This window comes from Mustelus asterias, chromosome 12 (assembly GCF_964213995.1).
Source record: "Mustelus asterias chromosome 12, sMusAst1.hap1.1, whole genome shotgun sequence".
Taxonomy (NCBI): domain Eukaryota; kingdom Metazoa; phylum Chordata; class Chondrichthyes; order Carcharhiniformes; family Triakidae; genus Mustelus; species Mustelus asterias.
In genome coordinates, this window is record NC_135812.1 from 6,231,533 (window position 1) to 6,253,828 (window position 22,296).

Genomic DNA, 22,296 nt, shown 5'->3' on the forward strand with positions numbered 1-22,296 from the left:
AGATTTCCGGGAATCATTGCAAGCTCGGTGAGGGTCTAAAGGTTTTTTTGTATGTTGAAAATATAGTTCTTTATTTACCTGTTTCAAACTGTGATGATCATCAGCTGCCATCAGGCACTCCTTCAGTAAAAAGAGGATGGCCAGGCAGAAATCCTCCATCACCTGAAGCTTCCAGTCTTGCATAAATAGCTGGTCCCAGATCAACAACACCGCTGGCAGGTCCAGAATGCTTACAAAACCCTGTGGCATATATAGTTTAGTGACACACAAAATAAATTACAGTGTCCAGCTCATCCAATGCTATAGTGGATAAACTAACTACCCAGGGTAAGGTGTGTAGATCGGACAGATTGGAACCTTGCGTTGTGCTGAGTTTGTTTGCATAGGAACAAAGGAATAGGAGAAGGCCATTTAATCCCTAAATTTCACAATTCAATATAATCATAGATAATCTGCAACTAACTGCATATATCCTCCCTAGCTCTCTATCCCTTTATCCTTGGATAACAAAAGTCTCTTAGTCTTAAGTTTAAAATTAGCAATTGATCTAGCATCAATTACCATTTGTGGAAGAACCTTCCAAATTTCGACCACCCTTTGCATGAACAAATGTTTCCTAATTTCACCTACAAGAGTTCTGGCTCTAAATTTTAGATAATGCTCCCAAGTCCTAGATTCCCCAACCATTTGCCCTATCTATTCTCCATAATATCCTGAAAACTTTGATCAAGCCACCCCTTAGCCATCAAAATCCCAGGGAATACAACACTCGAGCGGAATTTTCCATTATTTGCACCAAGTGCTGGTTGAGGCAGAAACCTGGTGTGCAGCTCGCAAGCTGTACGGCTGGCTTTTCTCGCCACATTTTGCAGCACTCTGTACAGAAGAAATCTCCTGGCATGGCCCACACTGTCAGGGCTTAATAGAGCTGGCAACGCGACTCCACAAAGATTGGGGTGCCCTTTTACACACCCTCTCCCCTCAATGAATAAGGGGAACACCCCCAAAACCCCACAAGGGCAAACCCTCTCCCCCCATGAATAAGGGGAATCCCCTCCCCCGATGGGGGGCCTCGGGCACTGGCCCTGCCAGGGAGAGTGCCAGAGGGAAGAGCCAGGGTACTGCCCAGCCATGGCCCTCTCCCTCCGGGGGCTATACTTACTTGTGTGCTCCTGGTGGATTCCTTTCGTCTGGTTTTGTTTTGAAAAGCAGATGTAAACTTCACTGACGTGACATCACATCGGCAAGGTGGGAATTCCAAATGTGGGAGGCGAAAATGTGGGAAAGTCCACGAATTATGTTAAAATTTATTGAAATTAGGAACCCTGTTGTGTCACTGACGAGAAGTAGGATTAATCGAAAAACAAGATCTTCTAAATCACACAAGATTTTGTGCCCACCTCACCATTTGCACTCACAGTTAATTCAGGAAATTAAAACAAATCTGGTTTTGTGTCCCTGATTGCTATCCTGAGAGCTATATACATATGCGAGGATGCTGAAAGAGAAAAATGGCTGGTAATGATGCTTCTGCAGTTGAGAAGTTTATTGACCTTACTGTTTAAACTTGAAGGATGGCCAGCACCCATCAAAGCAGATGGTAGACACTGGCTTCAGGGCGAAGGACAAAAAAGGAAAATAAAAGACTTGCTTCAGGATTGTGCCTCAGGACATCCCAAATATTGTGCAATTCCCTCGAATGCTCTTACCTCTCCCATCCATTTCCTGAGGACTATTATTGGATTTTTCAGCAATTCTTTATTGCTGCGACGTAATTCTTCAGAGCCAAGCCTGGGGTTGTGAGGTTCCTGAGCCTGTGCCATCTCCAGAGCAATCCTCTCAAGCAAGAATTCCTGAATACGAAAAAAGAATAAAATACATCAACTTGAGCTTGGATAGCAGGGCACAAACCTGAACATTGTTCCCGAAAAGGCAACTTCATTTTGTAAGCAAGATTACAAATCTCCAGTAATCCATCATTGACTCCGCCAGCCCCTCCCTGTGAGCCGCTCCCTTCACACTCTACACCCCCTCCCATACCCCCTCACACCTTTACAGCCCCCATATACCTTCACATCTCTCCACCAACCCCATGCCCCTTTACACCTCTACATTCCCCTATGCCACTTCACATCTGCACAACCCAAACCTCCACCAACCCTCACTACCCAACAGTATCCCATGTCACTTGAAGACCCAAACCTGTGAGAGGTCGCTGATCAAAGACCCGAACCCTGGAAGAGCTAATTGGTTGAAGATCCAAATCCTGGGAGAAGTCGCTGTTCAAAGACCTGATCCCTGGATGAAGAACAGCCAGCTCTTGGATGCTGCTGCACAGAGGAGGTCCGCATAGTTGATGCTCCACCCACCCAGTTATTCAGGTGGTGTTCCAGGGTCTGGTTGCTGACAACCTCCACCTTCTCCTTATCTACTAGAGCTGCCCAAGGCCTTCTTAAGCAAAATGATAGTTGTACATGTTGATCTAGATGTACTCTGGACTGGTGTGACTTCCAGCTGGGCATGAGGAGGATTGCTTATTTATTAGTGTCACAAGTAGGCTCACATGAAGTTACTGTGAAAATCCGCTAGTCACCACACTCTGGCGCCTGTTCGGGTACACTGAGGGAGAATTCAGCATGGCCAATCTTTCGGACTGTGGGAGGACACCGGAGCACCTGGAGGAAACCCACGCAGACACAGGGAGAACGTGCAAAGTCCGCACAGATAGTGACCCAAGCCGGGAATCAAACCAGGGTCCCTGGCGCTGTGAAGTGGCAGTGCTAACCACTGTGCCAGCGTGCCACCCCTTGGTGGTTGGGGGGGGGGGCGGATTCCATTCACTGGTGCAGAATTGCGACCTGTCATGGCAGGTGGTTGTGGAAAAAACCTTGCCGTCATTTTACAGCAGCCCAAAATTGATTTTTGAAGCTCCCGCTGGCATCACCCCCCACAGCGCCCCCCTCCCCTCCCTTCACACACACACAAACACACAAACCACCCCCCCCCCCCCCCTTCCCCCCACCCCCTGCACCCCCCTGCCGGTCTGGCTGCATCTGCGAAAGCAAAACAGAGTTAACATTTCAGGTTTATGACCTTGGAAATGTAATTGGTTGTGAGCAAGTAAAAAGGAGGGAGAGTGGGAAGAAGAACAAGAAGGAAAGTCTGTGACTGAGTATGAGACAGTAAGAAGTTTAACAACACCAGGTTAAAGGTTTATTTAACCTGGTGTTGTTAAACTTCTTACTGTGTTTACCCCAGTCCAACGTCGGCATCTCCACATCATTGAGTATGAGTGCAGGAGAGATAGAATGACAAAAGATTTCATGGTGCAAGGTCAAAGGGTGTGATAATGAGACAAGTTAAGAAACAACAATGTGTCCAGACAAGGTGTGAATGACAGGACTCTGAATAGCTGGTCTGGAAAGGAAATTAAAGATAAACAGGAGAGACAAAAAAAAGCAAAGAAAAATGAAACAAAATGGGCAGAGAGGTTCTGAGAGGATCTAAAATTGTTGAACTCAATGTTGAGTCCAGAAACATTTCTATTTTTTTCCCAGTTCTGATGAAAATCACACTGTTTGTTTCTCTCTCCACAGATGCTGTCAGACCTGACTTTTGCCAGAATTTTCTGTTTTTATTTTTACATCTGACCCAGGTCACAAAGCAACACAACTACTCTGAATTCTCAGTTGGGATTATGTGCTCAAATTCTGCTGGAGCGGGATTGGAATTCACAGCCTTCGAAATTGAAGGTTCTAGCGGCTATCAATGCAAATTATTATTGTTGTTGTTGAATCAATTATTATAAGTTTTAATGGCTAAAGCCATTTCTTCGCAGTGGTTCAGTCAATAAAAATTGAGCTACAGTCCCTGAACATGATTTACTTTCCATCACATGCAAACAACTGAATGAAAAATGACCCGACTAACTCAGGTATTTAAGACTTGAACAATAAATGGTAAATTCAATACAAACAAATTGTAATCAATAAAAGACATGCAGTGACCAAATCTCAGCCACTGACATAACCATTGGATGGGATTTATTAATTACAAGTTGTTTGTATTGAATTTTCCATTTTGTTTTGAAGGCTGCCAAATACCTGAGTAGAGAGGTGATTTTTCATTTGTTGCTCTTGCAACATGTTCATAGGACATGGATGTCACTGGCTGGCCATCATTAGTTGCCCGAGGACAGTTGAGAGTCAACCACATTGCTGTAGCTCTGGAATCACATGTAGGCCAGACCAGGTAAGGACGGCAGATTTCCTTCCCTAAAGAACTTTAGTGAACCAGATGGGTTTTTCTGACAATCGACAATGGTTTCATGGTCATCAGTAGATTCTTAATTCCAGATATTTTTTATTGAATTCAAATTGCATCATCTGCTCTGGTGGGATTCGAACCCGGGACCCCAGAACTTTAGCTGAGTTTCTGGATTAATAGTCTTGCAATAATACCACTAGGCCATCGCCTCCTCAAAGAGCACTTGCTCTTTTGCATTTTTAAAATCAAATTTGCAATAGTTTATCAAAAAAATAGAAAACATTTTTGTAATAGACTGCTATGATCTGAACATTTAGCCAATGTATTAACAAATTAACTACTATCCATCTCTCCTGAAAGTTCAGTTGGCAAAGCCTGTGTGGAACCAAAATATAATGACCCGTGGCTAATTTATGGTTTGTGCTGAATTAGCTGATCTCAGTTAGAATGGAGGTAGCCGTGGTACTCGGGAGGGGCAGGAAATAAATCAGCCAAATATCCTGATGGATCCAGTAATCCTTCCAGGAAAGGGTATGTGTGGACACTGGATGATATTCTTCCTAGGAACAAAGGAATATTGGTTCATGGAAACAGTAATTCCAACCTGTTCTGCCATTCAGTTCGATCATGGCTGATCTTAACTTCATCTATTCACATTGGTCCTGTACCTTTATGTAACAACACCTAGCAATTTCAATTTTGAAATTTTCAAGTGATTTTCAGCCTCAACAGCTTTTTGAGGAGAGATCTGTAGATTTCCACTATCCTTTGTTTGAAGAAGTGATTCCTGACATCACCCCTGAACAGTTGAGCTTCAATTATCAAGTTAGTCTCCTTCCTCTGGACTCCCCAACCAGAGGAAATAGTTTTTCTCTGACTACCCTATTAACTCCTTTGATCATCTTAAATGCCACAATTACAACTCCTCTAAATTTTCTATACTCACAGGAATACAAACACAATCAATGCAACAAGTCCTCATAATTTAACTCTTTTAGCCCTGGAAGAATAATAGTTGGAAAAAGTGCTAACAACATGGAAAGGTAACAATAGGTATGTGTATCGCATGACATTTTTAATGTAAGTTTGCTCTCTAAAATATGCCTTAAAGGATGGTATTACACACAGATGTCAGTATATCTTGCTGAAAACACTTCTGGCTAATAGTCAGAGAATGTGAAGAATCACAAATTGAGTGTGCTGACTTCCAAATCTCTAATCCAACTCGGTTTCAGTGAGGCTTCATTTCCGGGAGCAGAACCTCACAGAGTTTACTCTTATGAGTTTGTGTGGTACCCTTTTCTCATATAATTCCAACAATCTTTTTAAGTGTAACACTCACATTTTGATACTGCAGGTTTATTAGATTAATAGAAATGAAATGGCAATTGCAAAAACAATTTGAGCAATACTGTGAGTTGGAGGTCATCACAATTGATTTGCGATACTTCAGATTTTCTGACAATTAATTGGAAATGTATTTAATAGATATACAGATCTCTGTGTTTGATTCCACCCAATGAGGCTCCACACTGGGAACATTATTTTATTAGGTGGAAAGTTAATAGTTTTCAACCCTATTCTCTGGTAGAGAAGCATTTGTTTCCAAGGTCTTTGACTTCAATGACCTCTCACCTTGGGGTCAATTGAAGAATTGTTAGTGAAACAGGAATGAAGGTGGGTGAAGAACTCTGGGTCTTCTTTTTCCAGACGATTCATGACTTGTTTTGCCATTCCAAAAACGTCTGGCCCGGTTGGGAACAGATTGCAAATGAGCAGGTGCAGGTACATCGCCAGTTCATATGGATGTTCAGCTTTTATAAAGAAAACAGAAGAATATATAATATAAAAGAGAGACTTTATCACTGGATAGGTTTCAAAGAATTCAACCTCTTCTCAATAGCAACCTTTTGTTTGTCCCTGAGAAACACAGTTAACATTTCAAGTCTATATGACTCTTCTTCAGAGTCCTAGGGACTCGAAACGTTAACTCGGTTTCTCTCTCTACAGATGCTGCCAGACCTGCTGAGTTTTTCCAACACTTTCTGTTTTTATTTCAGATTTCCAGCATCCATAGTATTTTGCCTTTATTAATCCCAAAATATTATCTCTATTTTGATTCTACAGGCTCAATGCTGCTCTGAACTTTCTTCTCTTAGTTCTCCCTATGCTATATGATCTTTCTACTTCCTGTAGCCACAGTGTGCTGAAAATCGCAGTATTCTGCTAACTCAATCTCTGTCGGGACTTCAAAGCTGGATCATGAAATAGTTTATCTCCCTTTGTCTTGCCTTCCCCCTACATCCTGTAAGCTTTTAAAACACAATGCTTGGTATAAACTAATCATTACTTCTTTCAACCTTGGTCCTTCTCTGCACAATGCGCACTGCCCCTTGATTGATTACAAGGAGTCTGTGTTGAGTGGTTCCTATTTGCTTTGTAATAAAATGTATTGGCATTGGAATAATGCATTTAAAGTGGAATTTTGCAAAGCAGTGATGTGCATTATTTCATGTAGCCTGTGCTGAACAAGTCAGCAGAACGCTAGACGCAAAAAAATACAAGAACAGGACTAGACCATTCAACCCATTGAGCCTGCTCCACCATGTAATACCATCATGGCTGATCGTATTAAATTCTTTCTTAGCATGTATTAATCAAGTTTAAAGTGGTCAGCCAATCCTCATAAGTACATTATAAAAATATATGGAATTACATATGACAGAATTGCTGTCCATCACACTCTGCTCATGAACACTTTGGTACATCATCGAACATCATCTCAGTTGTATTTAAAACCTGCAGCAGTTCTGGTACTGTATTCATCTAAACAATCATATGACCTTCCACCAAAGCTATGTGCATGGCTATCCGGTTTTTTTTTCAGGTTACTTCATCTGTGTTGTAGTTGATATTTCATCATCTGACTTTTTTCCATTGTAATAATTCAGGAATGCAATGTGGTTCTGTTCTCTCCTCCCTATTTCTGTGCCTACTTGCTATCAATGAGCTTTCCAAATCATCATTCAAACCTATGTATACTTCTGCTAATGATTTCACTCCACATCTATTAAACTGCTTCAGCTGCATACTTACCTTGCTTACAACCACCCACCTCTCTCAATGCAATGGATGAGTCACTATATCCTGATCTCCTTTGTGCCCATCAATGGGACAACAAAAATTTTGTTTCTTTCAATTCTGGAAAACAATTTCTTCATATGACTCATGTCTAACCAATTATTTACAATCTCTTATCTTTAATAGCTCCACCTTTAGTCTTTTGATATTATTATTGGACAAGACTCAGTCATTTAGCCTGCAAACTTGCTTTGGCATTCAGTTAGATCAAGGAGAATCAATACCTCAGCTCAATTTACACGTCTTTTCCCCTTATCCCTTGAAACTTTTACCTAACGAATGCAGCAACATACTATTTTTCTGCCCCCTCCTCACTATCTCCTCTGACCTGAAATGAAATTTCCAAGTTTCTTCCATTGCTAAAGCTGACTCAAAAAAGTGGTTTCCTTTTTCAAGCCACACATTTCTTTCTGCCTAAACAATTCTTAATTTTCTGCAAACCCAAGTCCTGAATATTGTTCCAGTATCTGAAGAGGCTTTGAAATACATTGTCCACACATATGGTCTGAATTTAATGTCTGCAGCAGTGGCCTCATCTGCTTAACCCTGTCCAACTTGCCAGTGGGGTTCACGTGTCTTTAATGGCAAAATTCCACCTTCAAGGACTGGTGGCTCTTCAGTTCCAGTAGTGCGACTGGAAGTGGTAGCCAATGCTGAGAACTGCAGCAGGCCCTGGAGCAAAGGCAATGAAGGAGGCTCCAGAAGACAAATTAGTGGGGCATGCCTAACTGGTGAGGGAGGGGATGGACATTGTAGAGACTCTTTCAGCAGGGGTGGTCCTTTCTCGCACCACAGGGTGGCCCTTCCTAGCACCACAGGGAGGCAGCCACTTAAGGATTTCAATTGTCCTCCAGGTAGAAAGGCTACCCTTGACCTTCCCCACCCTTGTCTTTACCGAGGAGGGTTGAGCTTTCCATCCCATGCCTTCCCCCTTCCAATCATACAGTTCTCCCACCTTCAAGCCTGCTCCCAAATGGGAGGATACATTCTGCCCCACATCTGCTGCCAATTAATCCACCTTGCCCTTATCTTCTTACCTCCCTGTCATTTTCTTGTTTATCTCTATCTTATTGATATTGGGCAAGGTCAATGCTTTTCTGAACTTCCTTCTAAGCCGCAAAAACTTTCCTCCTACATGTCTTTCTCCTCCTGTCTTGAAATAAAGGCTTTAAAATCAATACAGTAATTTATTCAATCTTTGGACAAGCAACAAAGTTTTAAAATACTTTATAGGTTAATTCCTTTTGCCAATTTCTACCTCCTCTTGTAGTATCTGAATCCTTCCATAGCCATCCTTTGCCCTCTAATACCTCACCTAAATTGCCACTGTTCATGGATTTGCCTAGACAGCGAATCATTAATGAGATGCATTGCAACCAAGTCTGATTTACACCAGTCAAAGTCTACACATAGGCACTTTTCAGCAAGAGTTACTATATATCAATGAGTAGCTGTAATGTTAGCTGACATTCCTCTCCCTAACCCAGGGATGTGAGTCCAATTGCAAAGTGCTTTTGGCACACAAGCTGAGAGCAGCACAAAGCCAGAGTCAAACCTGGGGCGATGTCTTCTGTTTGACTAAGTTACACATTGTAATTATCAACTGAACCATTGTGAAGCTTTGCTAATCTAACTTTAAGTGTCTTCCCACTGTCTTAAAACTTTTCAGTTACTTACCCTTAGCCGATGAATGTTTGAAAGCAATCTGGAGAGGGAAGAGCCAGTAGATTAGGTATGGTTCATATGTTCCATCATAAACGTATAATACGTTGAGTGTTTTACTAGCCTCCAGAATCATCTGCTCATTTGTGGCAAATGGTTGCATGCATGGTGTCTTCTCAAATTTCTGTTTGGATACAAAGATGTCCATATTATTCACTGAGGATAAGTTTACAGTCTAAGATTACTTTTCAGAAGCTTGCGTATAAGATAGTTTCTATTCGTTCTATGTAAGATCAAATCCTAATTATCATGAATATGAACAGTTTGAAGGTCCATGATTCAACAATTAGCATTTTTGTGGCATGGAGCTTTGCCCACTAGAAGCTGGATTGAGACTGATCCAACATTTAAGACCTTGACATAGAGATAAGATTTTCATCCCAGCCTGGTGAAGGATATTGAAATAATTAAGGCTTAAAAATTAAATGTACATAACTCACCTCAATTACAGCATTTTCCACCAGTCCTGAAACAGGTGACCGTGTTGCACTTCTCAGTTTCAGTTCGGCCACTCTGCGTGCAACTATCTGCCCAAAGCGCTTCCTGATAGTTTTCTCAACACTTTGGAGAAAAGAAAAAACATTCAAAAGCACAGCAAATTTAACATAATCACAAGAAACTAGATAGTTAGTCCACTGATCATTGGTCCCTTATGTTTTTTTTCAATGCTCTTCAGCTATGAATGGTCACAAGATAATTGCAGATGAGGCACATCCATAATCACATTTTCTAAGTCTCCTTACTAAGATGAAAACGTTCAAATTTCTCCAGTCTCTCTCATGACTCAGATGCCTTACATGAGATATCAGTCTTATAGCTCTTCTCTGCATTGTAACCAGCACTTAAGTGTCTCCCTTGGTTGTTGATGAACAGAACCAGATAAAATATTCAAAATAAATTCTGACCAGAGTACTGTAAGGCTTGCTTGCCCTCTCCTTTTTATAATCAATTTGTTTAGCCATTTTGTTAGACTCTGTTTTGGCTGAGTTGATTGCTGCTCTGCATTTCTGGACAAGTAAAGACCACTCAATTTCTTTCAGTTTCATCCTTAGCTATTTCAACACCAATCATTTTTCCTTTTCTAAATGTGACATTATATTGTGACGATACTGTGCTATTAATATATTTTATGTTTAGGGGGCCTGCTTTAAGATTCAGTGCTTTCTGCTAGGGAATCTGTATATTTGGAAGGAATATAGCAGATGCTGAGAAAGCAGGATACTAACTCATTTTAGCTAGGAATGTGTTACTTTGTAGTGTTAATGCAACTTTGTTTACTTAAGTTCTCCAGGGGTTTCAGACTAGGTTGACTGAGTCATGACATTAGGTTAATGGAAGGAGCTAGGTTTGTAGCTGAGAAAAACAGCTTTCAGAGGTCAGTGGCTAGAGAGGGCAGTTTAAAGATAGCAGCCTACAAGCAGCTCTCTCTCTACAAAATCTCTCAGGAAGCTCCAAAGCTGTTAACAAAGGTTAAAGCAAGTATGCCTCGATTTGCTCACTATTTTAAAAGTGGGTTTAAGTCTATAAGAGAATTAATGCTGAATTGGAACTGAATAGTAATAAGTTAGAAGTTAAAAGTTGTTTATTTTCATGTTTAAAGATTATTCAATGGTTAAGAGTTAAACTGTTTCATTTTGTTAGAGGTATATTTAGACTGTGTTATGAATAAAGCTTGTTTTGATAAAAAAAAGATCCCCAATTTGTCAGTGGAATTACTCTTGAGGCGAAGCATTCTTTCCTCATATTAATGCCAAAATGATAAATGTTAGGGTCTAGTCTGGCTTCATAACATACCTTGGGGTTTCTGATCTGGCACCCAAACAATATCCACGATATCCACCATTGCACTACCCAGTTCATATTTTTCTAAGTCAATGTTATTGACTTGAAATGTTAACTTTGTTTCTCTCTCCACAGATGATTCCAGACTCACTGAGTATTTCCAGCATATTGTTTTCATTTCCTATTTCCAGTATCCAACGTATTTTGTTTTTGCTTTATTGTTGCTTGATTTCTCTAATCCTAGACCCTGTTGAAGTTAAATAATCTGACTGTGGATTTTCTTTCTCCTTTAAATAAGAGCTCCAAAGATTTTGCAAATATGCCAGGATAAAGAGCTAACACTTTGCAAAGAGTTTTCTAACCAGTGAGGCAAAAGTATTGAAACACTGAAATGGGAGAAATTGCTGTTTGTGGTATTAGTGCATGAATGCTTCATGCATTGGTATTGCATCCGTGACTTTGTCAGTTTAATAGAGCACTAATGTATTTAAAATTAAAATGTCAACACCTCTCAAAGCTGACAAATTAATGTGCTATAAACATATTAAGCTAAAGTTTATACATAGTGAATTATCAAATTAAAATATTACAACACAGTAACAAGTGAACCCTTCTTACTCTACTGAGGTAATGGTGTGATTTTGTGTTTCAATTTTCAGCAGCTTATCCAACCAGGTGAAGCTTCTCAGTGAATTTGGAAGCAACTTCCCCCTTAACCGTTCACAAATGACGGGAATCTGTTCATGATCTGATCTAAGGATTGCACAGACTGAGCCTCCAAGTACCTCACTCTGCATGCTGCTCAGTGGTGGAGGATTCAGCTTGGATTCCAGGTTGTCCCCATCTAAAAAAATACTTAAGCCAGTAAATCCAAGAAAAACAATTTCTCACAGAGTATAACGTCATCACAATGCAAAATTAAATGTTTCACTTTAAGTATATATTTAAGAAAGCAACGAAAAAATCATTTCAGAATCTATATTGTAGTTTAAATATCAATGATCATACACTTGACTTCCAATGTTTGTTTTCTTTATTCAAGGGATGTGGGCATCGCAGGTCATTTCAGGCCAGCATTTATTGCCCATCCTTAATTGCCCTTGAGAGGGTGGTGGTGAGCTGCCTTCTTGAACTGCTGCCGTTCATGTGGTGTAGGTATACCCAGTGCTGTTAGACTGGAATTTTGACCCAATGACACTGGAAATATATTTCCAAACCAGGATGGTCTGTAGTCTGGAGGGAACTTCCAGGTGGTGGCATTCCCACTGCTGCAGAGGAAATTACCAGTGGAGGGGAATGGATTGAAGGATATAATGAGGAGGTAGGTAGGTGGGTGAGATTGAGATCATTTGAAAAGGGACAGCCTTGTTAGACCAAATTGCTTTTCCCATTCCTACAAAATTTTTTCTTTTCGTAACGATTGATTTTTGTGCACTGTGAACGGAGAGGTGAGATGGCTCAATCGCTTTATCTTTTTAGGGGAGGCGATGGTCTAGGGGTAGGGAAGGAAATCTGCCATCCTTACCTGGTCTGACCTACATGTGACTCCAGAGCCACAGCAACATGGTTGACTCTCAACTAGGCAACTAGGGATGGGCAATAAATGCTGGCTAATCAGCAATGCCATTGCCCCACGAACAAATAAAAATAAAGTAACATTTGAAAGGTATGCCTTATTCGATGGGGTTCTCATTTTTTGTAATTTTCATTGCTCCTATTCTTTATATTCTATCATCCAAATTCAAACATACAAAATAAGAACAGAAGTAGGCCATTTGGTCACTCGAGCTTGCTCCATCTTTCAATAAGATCACAGCTGATATGTCTGCATTTCGAATTTCACATTCTCATCTACCTCTGATAACCTTTGATTCCCATACCTAACAAGAATTTATCTATCTCTGCCTTAAAAATATTAACTCACCACATTAACTCCACCACATTCTGATGCATAGAATTCCAAAATTGTACAACCCATGGAGAAAGAATTACTCCTTATCTCTGTCGTTAAAGGATAACCCTAATTTTAAAAATGCGTCCCCTAGTTCTTGACTCATCCACAAGAGGAAACATTCTTTCCACATCCACCTTGTCAAAACTGTTTAGGATCTTATTTACTTCAATCAAGTCACCCTCACTCTTCTAAACTCCAGTGGAAACAAGCCTAGTCTGTCCAACATTTCCGCATGAGACAACCTATTCATTGTAGGTATGAATTTAGTAATCAGGGGAGGTGTTGGCCTAGTGGTATTATCACTAGACTATTAATCCAGAAACTCAGCTAATGTTCTGGGGACGCAGGTTTGAATCCCGCTGCAGCAGATGGTGGAATTTGAATTCAATAAAAAAAGATCTGGAATTAAGGATCTACTGATGACGATTGTCAATTGTTGGAAAAACCCATCTGGTTCACTAATGTCCTTTAGGAAGGAAATCTGCTGTCCTTACCTGGTCTGGCCTACGTGTGACTCCAGAGTCACAGCATTGTGATTGACTCAATTGCCCTCCAAGGGCAAGTAGGGATGGGCAATAAATATTGGCCAGCCAGCGACGCCCATGTCCCACGAATTAATAAAAAAAACTTCATCAACCAAGATAGGCTGAAGAATATTTGTTCCCAGATCTCTGTCAATGATATGCAAACCAGATGCTCGAAGTATGGAATGTGCACAAGTGAACTGTTTCTGTAGAAATGATCTTACTGCCATTTACGCCACGCTCCCGCTCTATCTACTTGCTGATCCACCAGTCAAAACCTCCCCTTCCCTTTCATGCTTGCAGATTCACCAATGACAGTTTTCCCTTTCTCTTCTCTGCACCCACCCAGGGACTCAATTATCTTCCAATTTCCCTCAGTGTGCTTACTGACCATCAATCATAGGTTTCCCTTTCCTTGCCCCCTGCCACACATGTTTCTTCCTTTCCCATTATCTTGCCACTGTTTCTGCCAGTTACTTAAGAGTTCCGCGTTTTCAACCAGGCAGAAAGTTCCTGGATGATCTCATGATGATGCAAGCGTTGAGATCTTGTGAGAGGTGCAGAAGTGTGTGATTCTAGCGAGCAGTGCTGAGGAAACATAGTATTGCAGAACAATGGCAAACTGAGACTGAAGCAAGGGCAAGCCGCAGATAACAACCCATGAATTTGACAATTTTTAGTAGTTGTGTGAGAGTTGGACTGATGTGGAGCAAGTGTGTTACTGTATTAATTTTCAAAATGTGCGTAAAGCTGCAGGTTGTTTTCTCTGGCTGGGGGATCTAGGGTATGGGGAGAGTCTCAGGTTAATTATTTAAGGCTGAGTTGAGGAGAAATTCCTTCACTCAAGGGGTTGTGAATGTTTTGAATTCTCTGCTTCAGAGGGCTGTGGATGCTCTTTCACTAAATATATTTAAGACTGAGATAGACAGATGTTTGGTCTCTAATACAATTAAGAGATATGGGAAGTGGGCAGGAAGGTGGAGTTAGGGCTAATGATCAGCTGTGATCAAACTGAATGGTGGAGCAGGCAAGGGGCATATACTATACTCCTGCTCCGATTTCCTATACGTTCTTATATTCTTATGGGCTGGATTCCATTTATTGATGGTCAATGGGCAGAAAATAAATAGGATATCAATGAGCTAGTTGGGTTCTTACAGCAATCTGACATTTTCACGATTGATTTCTAGTGCTCGCCCAAAAATGAATAGGTTACATAGAACATAGAACATAGAACATTACAGCGCAGTACAGGCCCTTCGGCCCTCGATGTTGCGCCGACCAGAGGAACCAATCAAAAGCCCCTCTAACCTACACTATTCCAATATCATCCATATGTTTATCCAATGACCATTTAAATGCCCTTAATGTTGACGAGTCCACTACTGCTGCAGGCGGGGCATTCCACGCCCTTACTACTCTCTGAGTAAAGAACCTACCTCTGACATCTGTCCTATATCTATCACCCCTCAATTTAAAGCTATGTCCCCCCATGTTAGCTATCACCATCCGAGGAAAAAGGCTCTCATGATCCACCCTATCTAATCCTCTGATCATCTTGTATGCCTCTATTAAGTCACCTCTTAACCTTCTTCTCTCTAACGAAAACAACCTCAAGTCCCTCAGCCTTTCCTCATAAGACCTTCCCACCATACCAGGCAACATCCTGGTAAATCTCCTCTGCACCCTTTCCAATGCTTCCACATCCTTCCTATAATGCGGCGACCAGAACTGTACGCAATACTCCAAGTGTGGCCGCACCAGAGTTTTGTACAGCTGCAACATGACCTCATGGCTCCGAAACTCAATCCCTCCACCAATAAAAGCCAACACAGCGTATGCCTTCTTAACAACCCTATCAACCTGGGTGCCAACTTTCAGGGGTCTATGCACATGGACACCGAGATCTCCCTGCTCATTCACACTACCAAGTATCTTACCATTAGCTTTATTTAATTCAGTTTCACAACATGCTTTGGTGGAAGCGGACCTCTTGACCTTGGGATTGCTAGTACAAGGAAACAGCCACAAGGTTATGACACCCTATTAAGACAGGGCCAAGAACAGGGAGCCAAACAAGATGCCATGCGCAAGTGGACTGTGTGATATGAATTTGTACCCCAGATTTACAAATAAGGATGAAAACAATTAGAATCAGGAGTTTTTACTCAAATGGTTAAGACAAAGCAAACATTGGAGTATTTAAATGTATTCCACTCTCTTGCACCTCTGTGGTAGCAAAAAAAAAGCTAGACTATCAAGTTAATTGAGTGGGGTAAAGTGAACACACTACCCTTATTTTCTGAACTGTATTGTGTTAAGCAGGAGGATGCTGGACAGAAGCTTATATTAGTTGGGGGAGTAATATTTTTTGGCACTCACCATTTATGATTAAACTAAGAGCTATAGCAATAGGCTAATGCTACAATTGCTTTAATACCATTGGTTTTCAACTGGAAGGCTGATCCTCGCCGCATCGCCAGGTGCAAGTCTTCACTCTGTACTGATTTAGGGCGTCTCCTGGCCAAGTCTGTCTGTGCGGACTTCCATGTGACTGAGCTTTGTGCTAAATCAGAGTCAGGATCCTGGAGGAATGAATCATAGCAATTCAAGCCTTGTGAAAACTGAGACAATATAAATCATCGCTCCAACAAGCTAAAAGGGGTAAAGTCAATGCAATGCAAATTCTTCTCCTCTGTGTAGAATTTTGAACTAATTTGTGTTTTTTTATATTGAAGCCAATGTAAAATACCTATCTATCATTTCACGCCGATGACCTTTTACAGATAGTGGGCAAGATTCTCTGGTCTCCCCTCAGTGTTCTCTCGGCGGGGGGAGGTGGCACGCTGTTCATTGGTGGCAGGATCCTCTGGCCCCTCCACTGTCAATGAGAATTCTGGCCAATGTTAATGGTTTCTCCCTCCACAGATGCTGACTGACCTGCTGAGTATTTCCAGCATTTTCTGCTTAATTTCAGATTTCCAGCATCAATGTTTTTGTAAAATATATACATATTTGCTCGAGTTCAACTTTCAAACAACTGAAAATGCAGATTTGTTTCTAAACGTTTTTTAATAAGGTTATTCTTTGGGTGTGGGGAAGGTTTTCCCCTTTAACTGTAATATTAATTCCTTCTTTCATCATCCTGGCCTGACATCTATGCTCAAACAAAACACTCTATAGAGTGAGCACACAGATTTCTCCCACATTGCTGCCAACACTAAAGCCCAAGTGGTTGGATACAAGGCAGCATCAGGAACAGCCCAGCATGATTTTCCTCAATAATGTTTCCATCCTTTTCTTGTTTGCAGGCATAGCAGCTTCTAAGGGTAGTCTGTTCACTTTACTCTCTCAATTCAAATTACTCTTAAACACTAAAGAGATACTGCTGTTAAAAATACTTTTCTGAATTCAGAACGGTAAATTAGAACATCAACTAATTCATTGCAAATTTTGCCTGCAAGTTAAATGTACACTCAGAGCCTTCAAACTTGGCGTTTATTAGGATTATTGGTTTAGTTGAGGTTTGGCAGAACAGGTTTTATTTTTAAACCAAAATGAATTACCCTTGATTGAATCGATTTTCATCACCTTTCCCCATTGCAATAAACTGTGTGCGCTGCAGAAATGTTTATCAACGCTACACCTTAGTGAGGGGATCTTTCACCCAAATTATTAAAGTTAACGCTTTCATTAAAATAAAATGCTGCAAAAACTAATTGCTTAAAAGCTGAGTCCTGGAAAGAATAGACTTATTCTCTGTAAGCGGAATGTCTGAATATCTCATACAACAATGGATTGTGGTCTGATACACACAAGGGGATATTGGGGCTATGCTACTCACATAATGTGGCCAAGTACTTTATTGAAAAAACATTATGTTTTGCTACAGTGGTGTGATTGTTGCTGGTGGTTTTGGAATGCAGAGTTATTCCAAGCTTCAGGTTTTCAAACTGGGGTCTGCAAATTCCTATGAACCTTAAGGTCACCAACTTTCTGTCTTCCTGAGACCAGACATACTGCGTGCAGAGTGTTTTGACAACTCTATTATACATTTTTTTCTGTATTTGTTGACTAATTAGCATGCTATTTTATATCGCTGTATTCTAATAATAAATGCTTTCTACCCTATTTTCTTTTGGGTAGCTGATATAGGCCGGGATTCTCCAATGTCGTATGCCCCACCTCCACGCCAGCGAGAATGGAGAATTTGGTGCTCAGCCAAATCTCCATTCACAGCAGCAGGACCACAGAATCCCAGAATCGAGGTTGGAAAATCCCGGCCATAGTCATTTCTGAAGTTGAGACAGTGGGGTGAGCCAGGAGTGTGTCAATATTCGCAGCTTCCCAGGCATAAATTATAATTCAGTATCCGTCAACAGAAAAAAAACACCTTCTGGGGACAATGTTGTACAATTAGCTATTAATGCTAAGAGCTTCTTAAACTTAGTAATTCATAAATTCTTAAGGTGAGGTTTTTTTCATTTTATTCACATTACTTTATGTTATTTTGCTCTTTCTCTTAAGTCTCCCAAACTATATTGTGCCCTATTCCCATCCTATACAAGGTAAGAAGTCAACCTCCTCCCAGGTATTGTCAAAGGCAATATTTGACTAGTTGCTATTAATTATCCCTCTCAACTTGATATTCAAGTTTGATTGAGAACTCAGTGTGACAAATGAAATGCTCTGGACGCTGTAACAATAAATACCACAAAATGCACTCAAGAAAGTGATTTACAATTTCACTGTAGGTGTTAAGTTTCAGACTCTCACACCTCCAGAGGGTAGGATTTTATGGCCTCGCTTGCCCTGAAAATGTGTAATTCTGCCCGAGGTCAACGGACCTTTGCATTGTCCGTCCTGCACCCTCTCTGATTCCCACGGCGGGCAGGGTGGTAAAATTCCAGTCAGTGGGACAGTATACCAATGCAGCATGGCAAGTGCAGATTTGCACTTCACATAATGCCTATATTTTGAAAGTGTTGTTAAATCATAGAAACCATAGAAAGCATTCTTTCTGGTTGTATCACAGCTTGGTATGGCTCCTGCTCTACCCGAGACCGCAAGAAACTACAAAAGGTTCTGAATGTAGCCCAATCCATCACGCAAACCAGCCTCCCATCTATTGACTCTGTCTACACTTCCCGCTGCCTCGGCAAAGCAGCCAGCATAATTAAGGACCCCACACACCCCAGATATTCCCTCTTCCACCTTCTTCTATTGGGGAAAAAGATACAAAAGTCTGAGGTCACGTACCAACCAACTCAAGGACAACTTCTTTCCTGCTGCCGTCAGACTTTTGAATGGAACTACCTTGCATTAAGTTGATCTTTCTCTACACCCTAGCTATGACACTACACTCTGCACTCTCTCCTTTCATTCTCTATGAATGGTATGCTCTATCTGTATAGCGCACAAGAAACAGTACTTTTCACTGTATACTAATACATGTGACAATAATAAATCAAATCAAAATCATTAAGTGAAATTCATTTTACGTTTTGCTTTGTCTCATGTCCAGCCAGCAACCGTTCCATCTTCATGAAAACCAGATTGTTGGTGTCATCAATGAAGTTGATCATCTCGGATGACAGGCCAGAATAATCACCAACTGTGGATATTGACAAAACAATGAACTGGGTGATTTCCAAATCTTTCTATAGTTACTAAAAAAACCTAGAAGCAAGTGGAAAAGCAATTGTGAATCGTGGAGCGTAACTCGCATTGCAAAGCTTCCAAGAAACTGTAAAAATAATTTAATTAGCACCTATGGTAATTTGGTAAGTAAAAATGAAGATTTATAACCAGATTAAGTATGCACATTATGTACATGTTCCTAATTATCACATTGAAATTATAAGCAGCTAAACAATATTGAAGAAACTTTAAGCGCAGCAATAGCAGGCCAATCGAACCTATGCCTCGATCTAAACCCACCTGCCCACCTCAATCCCTTCTCCCTCCAAATATATCCAAGTGTTCTTGAACCCATTTATACTTCATTTTTGTTGGCCTTTCCTGGTAATTTATTCCAGAATTCTATTACCACACTTGTAGAGGACAAAACCTTTATTTGACTTCTAGTCCTTTTTAATTTCTCTCCTGCTATGATTTGAAACAATATGGTTTTGTCCCTCAACTGAAACAAAATCTCCTTTCCATTTGCAATAATGTGTTAACTATCTTTTATGATTGAAGAGAAAGGTTAAAAAGGTTTTTTAAAAAAGCAGATTACTAAAGCAACAGGCACAAAAAAATCCAAATGTACTTTACAATTATACCATGCACGTAAAATTAGTTTTGGATCTAAATTTATTTAGGTGTACATTTATTACAAATCAGTACATAGATTAATGCAAGTGCAGGATCCACATGCCTGAAGATTCTGAGATTAATGGGTAATGAAAAGTCAGCATTCATAAAATCAACAGTGTGCAGGAATTGATAATAGCAACAGTTGAAGGATGAATTTTAATGCAATTTGTCTATCAATGTTTATATTGAATACAATTTTTAAATCATTTTTTTCTCCCATGTCTAACACTCAAAAGTTAATGATAAGAACATAAAAACATAAGAAATAGGAGCAGGAGTAGGCCATCTAGCCCCTCGAGCCTGCCCTGCCATTCAATAAGATCATGGCTGATCTGAAGTGGATCAGTTCCACTTACCCGCCTGATCCCCATAACCCCTAATTCCCTTACCGATCAGGAATCCATCTATCCGTGATTTAAACATATTCAACGAGGTAGCCTCCACCACTTCAGTGGGCAGAGAATTCCAGAGATTCACCACCCTCTGAGAGAAGTTCCTCCTCAACTCTGTCCTAAACTGACCCCCCTTTATTTTGAGGCTGTGCCCTCTAGTTCTAGCTTCCTTTCTAAGTGGAAAGAATCTCTCCACCTCTACCCTATCCAGCCCCTTCATTATCTTATAGGTCTCTATAAGTTCCCCCTTCAGCCTTCTAAATTCCAACGAGTACAAACCCAATCTGCTCAGTCTCTCCTCATAATCAACACCCCTCATCTCTGGTATCAAACTGGTGAACCTTCTCTGCACTCCCTCCAAGGCCAATATATCCTTCCGCAAATAAGGGGACCAATATTGCACACAGTATTCCAGCTATACTGTAAACACCATGTAATTAAACACACCTGATTTTCTTATCTTTATGTACAACGTATATTGTGAAGAAAACATAAGGGCCGGAATTCTCCCAAATAAATTCTAAGTGGGGAATTCACATGAAAACTGGAGTAATTCACGCTGTTTTTTTCAGTGGAGTTCAGAGAAGAATCTCCCACACTCTGTTCATTGCAGAGGCCACCAGCGTGACTATCATTAAAAACTAGGGCAGGGCCTAACCCCGCTGGAGAGGCTGAAATCACTGTGCTGAGCGGGCCACTGCTCATGCGCCAATCTGTCAGTGCCGAGATCGGCGCATGCACAGTGACCCCTCACTGACAGCCCCCTGATTGCTGGCCAGCTCAATCGCTGGCCAGCTCCACAACCCCCGCAACTCCGCCCCTCTGAGTGCTCTCCGCCCCTCCGATCACTGGCCTCCCGACCATTCCCGGGCCCAGCCCGAACCCCCCCCCCCCAGCCCCCCCCCCCCCCCCCCGCCCCCAGCCCCCCCCCCCCCCCCCCCCCCCCCCCCCCGCCCCTCCCCCCCCCCCCCCCCCCCGAGTCCTTTATCCCCACACCGCAGTTCTGACCCCCCCCTGCGGTGTCAACCCCTCCCCCTCCCATTGACCACCCCCCATCCCCCCACCCTCAGCCCACCCCTCCCATAATGATCCTGACTGCAGAGTGGCAGCGGGACTCCCCATCCCTACCGATCGCTCCCAGGCCTCGCCCTATCAAGTCCCCCCAATGCCACTCCCAATGAGGAGTGCCACAGTGCCCCCTGGGCATTGGCACTTTGCCACTTGGGCAGTGCCAGGGGGCACAGGCTGGCACTGCCCAAGTGGCAATGCCTAGGGGGCACCCACCCAGCCCCACTGGCGCCCGACCCTCTTGGGGGGGGGTCCTGATTATCCCCCCCTTCATTCCAGCATGGTTGGGCCACCAGTTCTCCAAAAGTGGGGAGCTACTGTAAACCCCACTGGAGTGAAATACTCCTGGCAGGGTGAAGGGGGGGGGGGGGGGGCGGCTAGCAGGCCCAGAGACATCAATCTCTGAATATTGTTAAGGCAGAGGTAGATAGTTTCTTCTCAGGTAAGGAAATCAAATGTTACTGGGAATAGATGGGAATGTAGAACTCAAAACAAAAACAGATCAGACATGATCTTGCACTTTGGATGGACAAACCAAAGTAGAACGTACAGGGTAAATGGTAGGACTCTGAAGAGTGCAGTTGAACAGAGGGATCTGGGAATACAGGTACAGAATTCCCTAAAAGTGGCGTCACAGGTGGATAGGGTCGTAAACAGTGCCTTTGGTACATTGGCCCTTATAAATCGGAATATCGAGTATAAAAGTTGGAGTGTTATGGTAAGGTTATATAATGATGTGGAGATGCCGGCGTTGGACTGGGGTAAGCACAGTAAGAAGTCTCACAACACCAGGTTAAAGTCCAACAGGTTTATTTGGTAGCAAATACCATAAGCTTTCGGAGCACAGCTCCTTCGTCAGATGGAGTGGATATCTATTCTCAAACAGTGCAAACAGACACAGAAATCGAATTACAGAATACTTTGCTACCAAATAAGACCTGGCTGGCTGTAGAGATTTGCATTCTAATCAGTATTCTGTAATTTGATTTCTGTGTCTGTTTGCACTGTTTGAGAACAGATATCCACTCCATCTGACGAAGGAGCTGTGCTCCGAAAGCTTATGGTATTTGCTACCAAATAAACCTGTTGGACTTTAACCTGGTGTTGTGAGACTTCTTACCAAGGTTAT

The 22,296-nt window shown here is 41.7% G+C and overlaps 1 protein-coding gene across 1 annotated transcript; it reads right to left on the bottom strand.

Moving 5' to 3' along the window:
• Positions 1-553: 553 nt before the first annotated feature.
• On the bottom strand, positions 554-18,974 carry LOC144501862 (uncharacterized). Its single transcript, XM_078225907.1, has 8 exons — positions 18,891-18,974; positions 15,830-15,974; positions 11,530-11,755; positions 9,570-9,690; positions 9,085-9,253; positions 5,902-6,080; positions 1,710-1,853; positions 554-595 (listed from the first exon to the last, which is right to left on the bottom strand). Exons 1-8 carry the CDS (start codon positions 18,972-18,974, stop codon positions 554-556), a joined length of 1,110 nt encoding a protein of 369 aa, XP_078082033.1.
• Positions 18,975-22,296: the final 3,322 nt, after the last annotated feature.